The 9,165-nt window shown below is 38.6% G+C and overlaps 1 protein-coding gene across 2 annotated transcripts; it reads right to left on the reverse strand.

Moving 5' to 3' along the window:
• Window positions 1-1,036: 1,036 nt before the first annotated feature.
• On the reverse strand, window positions 1,037-4,991 carry LOC132311437 (putative pentatricopeptide repeat-containing protein At2g01510). Of its 2 annotated transcripts, XM_059809340.1 has the most exons (4): window positions 2,271-4,991; window positions 1,568-1,652; window positions 1,347-1,439; window positions 1,037-1,245 (listed from the first exon to the last, which is right to left on the reverse strand). In XM_059809340.1, exon 1 carries the CDS (start codon window positions 4,904-4,906, stop codon window positions 2,378-2,380), a length of 2,529 nt encoding a protein of 842 aa, XP_059665323.1. In that variant the 5' UTR covers window positions 4,907-4,991; the 3' UTR covers window positions 1,037-1,245; window positions 1,347-1,439; window positions 1,568-1,652; window positions 2,271-2,377. The 2 variants fall into 2 exon arrangements, with proteins under 2 accessions (XP_059665323.1, XP_059665322.1); XM_059809339.1 differs by having other exon boundaries at window positions 1,347-1,652.
• Between the last annotated feature and the right edge of the window lie 4,174 nt (window positions 4,992-9,165).

Here is a 9,165-nt window from a genome sequence, read left to right on the forward strand (position 1 = left end):
TATATGTTTTTGTGGTGAAGGACTATGATGGTGGTGGTGATTGTGATGGTGGTGGTGTCGTCTATGGTGGTAGAGGTGGAGATAGAGAGAGCGGGTGGACAGTTTTGTGTAGAGAGTGAAAGGGGAGACAAGATGAGGGTTAGTTTGGTCCAATAAAATGACATATAAAAGTCAAAGGGTAATACTGTCAATTCACCATGTGACAAGTGACTATTGGGGTGCTTTGTTAACTTTATCAAACTTGAGGGGGCCTCATTGTTTAAAAAGAGGCAAATTTTCATCTGATTGTCAATAGGGCAAACCTTAGGGGGTGTGAGTGTAATTAACCCATATATATATATATAAACATGTAAGAATACCACTCTCAATCATTATCAGTTATGGAAAAAAAAAAATTACAATAAAAAATAAATTTTATACACACTTAAAAAAATATAAATAACTAAATTAAAATTACACAAATCATATAATTTATAGAAGAAGGAAACTTACCTCTGCGTGAAGCCTATGAAGAAAGTGAAGAGTGGAGAGAAACAAAGGAAAAGTCAAGGAGTGGGAGAAACAATTGACAGGGTATAGGAGGAAACTAAAATACAAAGGGTTAAGTTTTGCAGGAAAGTAAAATTTTAGCGTGTTTTGCAGCGAAAATTAAGTGGAAAGCTCACACCCAGGGTTTTGCAGCGACCGCCGCACCCTCCTGCTCATCAGCCTGGTGCTTGCTCTGACGGCCGGGTATAGGTCGCGCGCTTCAACACCATCCATTTTCAGGGCTAGTTGATTCGGCATGTGAGTTGTTACACGCTCCTTAGCGAATTTCGACTTCCATGACGACCGTCCTGTTGCCTTAATTGACTGGCTCAAAGACTGTCGTTGATTGAAGTGAATAAACTTTATTTTTTGCATACCGTTCCACATTCGTTTTGGTCAACCAAAAACTTTGACAGAAACAGATAAGTTTGTTAAGAGTACAAAAGGTAATTCTTTAGTGAAGTTTCATTCACACAATCTAAGAACACAGTTACTAGTCCAAGCAACAAAAGATAATGATAAAGTAATTTAATAATTGAAACTAAACCTATAAAGTAACAAATCCAACAATAACATTGATAATGATATCATACACTTGTTTGCTGAATCAGTTCTCTGCTCTAGAGCTTTGACGGATCCAATGTCAAGGCAAAAAATGACTTCACTAGTAGCTAAAACATCCACTGATGTACCCAAGTCTTCAAAGATTGAAAACACCTGAATGGAGACAAAGTCAGGCATAGTGCATTAGATTTGGATAAGCAATTGAGCCTGCATGAGGACAAAGAATTACCAAATTCAATAATTAACATTTTTACCTTAGTGAGAAAGCCAAATTGACCAAGCATGCGAGTGCTAACAATATCCAACATGGTTACATTGTGTTTCAAAACAATGCTAGTTAGTACTGCCTGGAATTGGAAAATGGACAATTTAGGCTGTTTGAAGTTTTCTTACAAAATTGACTTCCGCATTCTGAACAGCTTGTTGTGACAAATCTTACTCATGTCTCTTGTCCTAGTCCTAGTGATGAGGGTACCTGGGGCATTAGGGTTGTAAGAATTCTTAACCGCAACGGGAATATCACCCTCTCTAGCTGGCCTCATGGACTGTGGATGCAGGACCTGTAAAAGCACAAAAACAGTGTATTAAGACTACTCATTATTCACTGACCTGAATTTTCGAGAAAAAAAAAAAAAGGATACTCATTATTTTATCTGTTATAAACTTGCTACTTATATTTCATACTCCGATTTTATCGTTTAGTTTCTGGATTTTGTCAAGGTTTGAGGAGATGGGACTTAAAATTCAGAGATTACAGCTACAAAAGAAACCCTTCAAATCAAAAAGTTAAAATTTGAGCATTTAGATGGATAATCAAATGCTTTACGAGAAAAAGTAATTATATTAAAAGTAAGAATTTTGCAAATCCAATGAGTTAGAGGACATGTCCAATGAGTAAGAATTTTCCCTCGATGATTGGATTAATCTAATAGGGTCTTCATGTTACATGTCCATGAGTTGAGCCAGCATATGACAAAATCAAGATACTTTTTATTTTTATTTTTTTTAATTCCAATATATTCAGAGACGAACCTTCTAGTTGTAGCCAATCTATATCCCTACTTTGATTTTGATCTAAACTCATTTGCCAAGTCATTCTCTATAATTTTGTGTTCTTGTTCATCAATGAAACAATTACATGATAATGTCAATCACCAAATTTACAAAAGGGAACTCACCTCAAAGCAAAGCAACTCGTGGTTAGTTGTTCCTTCGCATTTACCCAGACCATTTCTAGCCTACTGTCAATGGATTGGAATATTCCCTTTTGTTCTTTCTGTACACTCTACCAATAATCCCCACAGGAACAAAGCCCATCTCTGAAATGATGGAACCTGCTTGAATCCCTGACTGTAATTTCCCTACCAACAATCTTTGAAATCAGTTTGATAGCAGCATGGCAGTCTATACAAGCTCTTAAATTCTTCATAATCAGTATTGGTGAACCTTTTGGGGTACTGATCAGTGAAAATGCTATAGCTATGCGCTCACTGTGATACTTAAGAGATTCGATTTTCATTTGCTCATCCACATTTTGAAGGGCACAGCTGGTGTCCGGATTGTACCCTTCCTCCTCCATCCGCTTCGTCAACATTTCAATTTCTCTCCTGATCCCCGTCATTTGTGGATGTGTCATATCATTCGCCACAAATACATGAATTTTATGTTCAATTTCAACCCAACTGTAAGCAGGCACCTTTTTAACTCCACGATCCCTCATTGCCTTCTTCACCTTGCCAGCATTGTCCCACTGGCCAGCTTCTGCATAGATATTAGACATGTTGACATAAGCAGCGGCATCTCTAAGCTTTTCCATGTGAAAAAGGTGGTCAGCTGCCTTTTTAGCAAGTTCATGGTTCTTATGAATTCTACATGAGTTTAGGACTGATGACCACATGATCTCATCAGGATCAAATGGCATCGCAGCAATTAACTTCTCTGCTTCATCGAATCTTCCACTTCGACACAGCACATCAACCATGGATGCATAGTGTTCTCTCTTTGGATCAAGTTTATAAATTTTAGTCATGGAATTGAAGTACCACAATCCTTCTTCAACGAGCCCACGGTGGCTGCAGGCTGATAGAACGCTAAGGAAACTTACTGAATCTGGTTGAAGACCTGACTGAACCATCTTGTTGAAAACTCTAAGAGTGGCCTGACCGTCCCCATCCTGAGCATAAGCTGATATCATTGCATTCCAAGAGACTATATTCCTACCTGGCATCTCCTTGAAAGTTCGAATGGCATCCTTAATGGACCCACATTTTGCATACATATCAAGAAGTGCACTACCACAGAAAACGTTGGACATAAATCCTGACCTGATTAGAAAGGAGTGTAACTGTCTCCCCAATGAAATTGAAGCCAAATTCGCAGAAGCTCTCAAAATGCTAGCGAAAGTTGCCTGATCAGCACTTACATTGCCTCTGTGCATCTGGGTGAACAGTTTAAGGCCTTCTTCATAGAGTCCTTTTTTAACATAAGCCGATATCATAGCCGTCCATGGCACTGAGCTTCTGTGGGCCAGATTTGCAAACAACATATTTGCTTCCTCAAATCTGCCGCATTTTGCATACATGTCAACCAGAGAATTCCCGATCTGAATTTCTGAATCAGCTGTTGTCACAATGGACTGGGCATGTATTTGCATGCCCATATCCAAATTTTCCGTATTCGCTGCCAAGCTCAGAATCGTTGAGAAAGGGAACTGCCTTCGATCATACACGGTGAACTGTAATTGATGAAAAAGGTCAATAGATTCTTTTAGCTGCCCATTCCATGCGTATCCCGTAATGAGCACATTGTAAGAAACGCCATCCTTTTCCGGCATCTCATCGAATAGTTTCCTCACATCATCTATGCCATCATGCTTTGAGTAAAAATCAAGCAATGCATTGCCCACGAACACATTGCAAACAAAATTGGTCTTGACCACAAAACAGTGCACTTGTTTCCCAAAAGCAATATCATCTGACCCAATACCAGCACATAGCAATGCTGCAAAAGTAAAGTCAGTTGGCTTCAATCCCAAAGTTTGCATTTCGAGGAAAAGGTCCATTGCTTCTTCGTTCAACCCTTCTTTTGAGTACCCTGTTATCATTGTATTGAAGGTCACAGAATCTCTTGTGGGCATTTCTTTGAACAGCTGAGAAGCAAAATCAAAGCATAGACATTTGCAGAAAGAATCAAGCAAGCTGTTGCAAACCATAAGGGTCAAACCACATCCCAATTTGATGATATGGGCATGAACTTGAACAACTTCTTTTCTCGTTACTGTATCATCACATCCAGATAAAAGAGTCGCGAATGTGACGTAATCTGGCTCAGCCCCTGACCTCTGCATCTGGGCGAAAAGTCGAAAAGCTTCCCTGGGTTGGTTATGCTGCGAATACCCACCAATTAAGATAGTCCAGGTGACCGCAGTTCGATCAACCATTCCATCAAACAGTTGTCTTGCATTCAGAAGGTCGCCCGATTTTACAAAACATGAAATCAACATGTTGGTTGAAACATGATTTTGGTGAGGCATTTGATCAAACAGGTGGCGTGCTTCCGAGAATAAACCTTTTCGAAGGAAATGCTTCATCTTGTAGTTGGAGCGGCATGTATCGGGGTCGAAACCCGTTTTGATGATTCGGGCGTCCACCGCTGCCGCCGCCAGCAAATTGCCAGCATGGAAGTGGTGGCGGTGGTGGCGGTGGCGGCATGAAAGGTTTAGAGATTGAGAGCACTCTCTTATTAGTTTTACTAGAGAGGAAGCTGTATGTGGTAGTATAGCTCTGGATGGCGCAATGTGGTACTTTTTTAACATGTCGTGGGACTATGTTCCAAGAGCAACGGTAGTATATATATGGTTGTTAAATGGTGTGGGTATGGTTAAATGGTGTGTTATTCTTGTCCTGTGTCAGAGTTTTTTTTCACATAATTAATAATATTGTTGTATTTGTATTGATGAAATAAATACGCATCTCGAATATTAATACACTAAAAATACGCCAAAAATTAATTACCGAAAAAATAGGTGCTGTTTGATAAAATTAAAAATTAAGTACTGAAAATTTTAAAGAATGAATTTTAAATATTGAAGTTTTTAAGTGGTAATTACAAAATAACTATTTTTTGATATTTTTTTGAATTTTCAGTCAGCATTCAGATAAGTGATGTCCCAATTACTTAAAATTTTATCCCATTTTAAGTGATTTCTTACAGTTTTAAGTGGATATTTAAATTTTGTTATCAAACGCACTTAATTGAATAAGCACTAATCAAACAAGCCTGTTACACAATCATTCTCAACGAATGTTGCTCTCATACTCCGAGCGGGTTTCTGCTCTCATTTTGCATGCGCGATCTCGTTCAAATTTTGAATTTTTATGACTTAATTCTGCCGCTTTCGCTTTTAAACACCCTAATGAAATGTTTTTTTTTTATTTAATAAAATTTTATTAGCATCAAATATCAATTTTGTCCTATATATATATATATCTCAAAATTACATATGGATGAAGGTGCGAAAGGAGGGAAACGAGCTTCCCTGGCTGTGGCTGATGGTTGAGCTTCTCTCTGTCGAGGCTAAATTAGTATAAAAACTCCATTGCTTATTTGCTTCAATGGTGGTCTCTATTTTCATTGTGGTTTATTTTATATAATTTTAAATCTAAACTTCATTGATTTTTTTTTTTTCAAGCCTTAATAATATTTGGGGTCAAGTGCAAAAAACACCCCTCAAGCATGTTTATAGTGCATATCATACCCCTCTCGTACAAAAAACATCCATCAAGTTTCAATTTGGTGCAATCAAGTCCCTCGACACATTTAACGAAATTTGACTAAAATACTCTTACTTAATAATTTTATAAAATATATAAAAAATACAAAATTTTGTCAAAAGACAAAAAAGGACAATAAATAGTGATGCACACCATTCTGCAATTCGGTCCAGCGAATCCACGAGCACCACCGGCCGTCGTGGCTCCACTGCGGCAACTCCAATTTCTGGAATCGGTGATACAGGCGGCCGGATCATAAGCAAGCCAAATCGCAAAATTCTCAACATATATGTATTGATTTGCAAAATTCTCACCAAATCTCAACAGAATTCTCAACCCCAGATCACAAGCAATCCAATCACAAGAATTGATTTGCAAAATCCAATCGAGGATTTAGCAGAGCTTAACAACAAAATCAAGATTGAAGTGTCCAAGGATTTTTCGCCACTCGTCGTTTCCACCTCCGACAGTCCCAATCGCCAGCTTAGGTGATAGAGCGACTGCAGAGAGGATGGACGGTGGTGAGAATGGTGAGAAGACGGGCTTCATCTTGGTAGTTGTGGGGTGGTGGTGGCCGCAGTGGGTTTGTGGGGGTGGTGGCAGTGCATTTTTGCAAACCCAGTTTCTCGAACCCATTTTCTTCTCTCTTGTCATTCATCAGCAGAGAGTTCATTGTTTATATATATCAATAGATCAATCTCAAATACATTGTTACAAAGCTTCAATCCCCGCTCTGTGCAAACCACATCACCACCGAGAAGATCACTCAACAACAAGCTTCAATCACCATCACAATCATAGCAGCTGCCTTCAATCCTTCCTGTCACCGCCGGTTTCTGCCAAGTCAGCTACCTTAGTTCGCCGTCGAGAGTCCCTCCAAGCTCGCCGGTTCCGCCGTCGCCGGCGATAAGAATTGAGGCAAGGATCCGCCTTTTCCAGCGAGGAAGCGGCGGTGAGGATCGGCCATGGAGAGCTCGGCCCGCCATCAGTTCCGTGCGAGCTTCTCCTTGCTCGTCGGCCGTCTTCATCCTCTGTGGAGAGCGGTGGGCGACGACTGTGGAGAGCTTGGATTGAGTTTTACACAGGTCGTTGGATTGATCGGTGTGAATTTTGTTGCCGCCTCGAATAATTCAAGAAAAGGACCGGCCACGATGGTACTTTGTTTCCATAGTTGCAGTGTCGGGTGACCCCTTTTGGAGGGTGCATCCTGCCCTAAGGATGAGTTCCATTTAGTCGTTGTGAAGGAATGGGATCGACGTTGGATTAGTTTGACTGTTGTGCGAGAAGATGCCCCTGCTCTGAGGCAAACATAAGACAGCCATCTAGAGGAGAGAGAAGGATGGGTATTTTCGAAAGATTAAAAGGGCAAAATGGGTATTAGAGTAATAATTTATGTAAGATTTTTGATAAAGGGTTAATTTTGCACAATTTTAAAAAATTAGGGGTGTTTATTGCACACTTTTACAAATAGGGAGTAAAAGTGTTACTAAAAATATACTTGAGGGGTGTTTTCTGCGCTTCCTCCTAATATTTGAGAAATGTTCACGGCAAAGTACTCTAGATTGCTTATAAATTGAATCAACTCAGTCTGAAATTTAGTGAGACGCCATGTAACATTGTTTTCTTTTATGGTACACTGTTTTCTTTATAGAAATTTTAGTGAGGGGTTTTTGAGTTTGAGTTTGTCTAGATTTGCTGAACTATTTCTTTACTGTTTAATGCTGGAAGTATGCCAATGCATGAACTATATAGTGATGAACTATTATTAGCGATGTACTTGTAATTGGGGCTTTTTTTTTTTTTTTTTGATTTAGGCCTCTTAGAGCACTCTATAACCTACCGTGAACATACAATGCCCCGTCCGCATGTACGGTACCAGGCAATTTCCGGTACGAAATCCACTAGTTTAGTCCATGTGTAATGGTTTGATTCTCAAGTGGCACCCGTGTCATAAACTATTTGGAAGTTATAAAGTTGCAAGGCATCAATGATTTTGCACTGATATAAATCCCACATAGAGTTACTTATGAAATCTCAAGTCTCTCTCTCTCTCTCCCTCCTTCTCCTCCTCCTCCCTTTTTTTTTTTTTTTTTTTTTTGTGTGTGTGTAAGAGGGTTCCATTGCATAAAACACCAGTTTCAGGATTGAAGTAGTTCTTTGACCAATGTAGTTGTGTTGAACACTGGCTATAAAATGTAGTAGTTTAAGGAATACATACATATATATATATATATATAGTCCTTCCAAAGAGTTTTTATAGGATTTGTCTAACGCTGTGTGTAACTTTGCACCTTAAATCATTGAGACTTAATGGTGATGTCCATTTGCAACCTTTACCTATTAGCCACTATGATAAGTTATATGTTTTGTATGCTTATATATATATATATATTATGTGCATGTAATAGGCAAAACAGAAAGCGGCGAAATGGAGAACTACACCGATTAGCAACTATAGTAAGTTACTACAGTTGTTCGGTTATGCTATTTCTTATGCTATACCCTTTTGGTTATAGCTATATAATAATTATACTACTTTTGGTCCCTAGCAGGTGATGTTTGTGTGTGTCTGTGTTTACTTCCGCTATTATTTGATGGAAATCACTAGTTGTTTAATTAATGCTATACCAAGAAATGTTTCAGCTGGGATGTTCTGAAACAGGTTTTACTTTGTCGGTTGTCGGACTTGATTTATTTGAAACAGGTTTTTCTTTGTTGTTGGTTGGGCTTGATTTATTATAAACTTGCTCAAACCCAAACAAGTATTTTTTTGGCTGAAACAATGGTGTTGTGGATGTGCTTTAGAAGGTATTTTAACACTTTGTGATTGTCTTCGGTGTTTGAAAATGTGGTGTCTCAACCTATCTTTTTTAGTAATATTACACCTTTTACAATGGAATGGTTTCTTACTTTGTTCTTTTTTTTTTTTTTTTTTTTTTGTCTCTTTTCTTGATTGTTATTTTCTGTCCCTCACACACTCTTAACAGTTTGGTCTTCTCCTTTTTCTCTCTTTCTTCTTCTTCTTTTTTTCTCACGCACATTGTAATTGTTTAATTTTCCGGTTCTTTAACCGATCAACTGGTTGATAACTAGTCCATCATTTTGCCCATTCAAAGATGCTTGGTCTTAAGAAATCTCCATTAAACAAAAATGCTGAACAAAACTCAGTTAACTCCTGTTTTCCTGGCTATTCTAGCAGCAATACATTTGATTCCGACGACAGATAACAACCAAATGCTAAAACCCTCAAGGAGAACTACTTCTGAACCCTAGTTAGTTACCCCAAATTTGGTCACCATGC

The sequence above is a fragment of the Cornus florida genome, unplaced genomic scaffold, assembly GCF_030987335.1.
Source record: "Cornus florida cultivar Cherokee Brave unplaced genomic scaffold, ASM3098733v1 CherokeeBrave_3.0.0_Hap2_Chr06, whole genome shotgun sequence".
Classification (NCBI taxonomy): domain Eukaryota; kingdom Viridiplantae; phylum Streptophyta; class Magnoliopsida; order Cornales; family Cornaceae; genus Cornus; species Cornus florida.

What these genes read in the sequence shown, in the direction of transcription:
- LOC132311437 (XM_059809340.1), bottom strand. Translation starts at nt 4,906, where the DNA reads ATGTTAAAAAAGTACCACATTGCGCCATCCAGAGCTATACTACCACAT.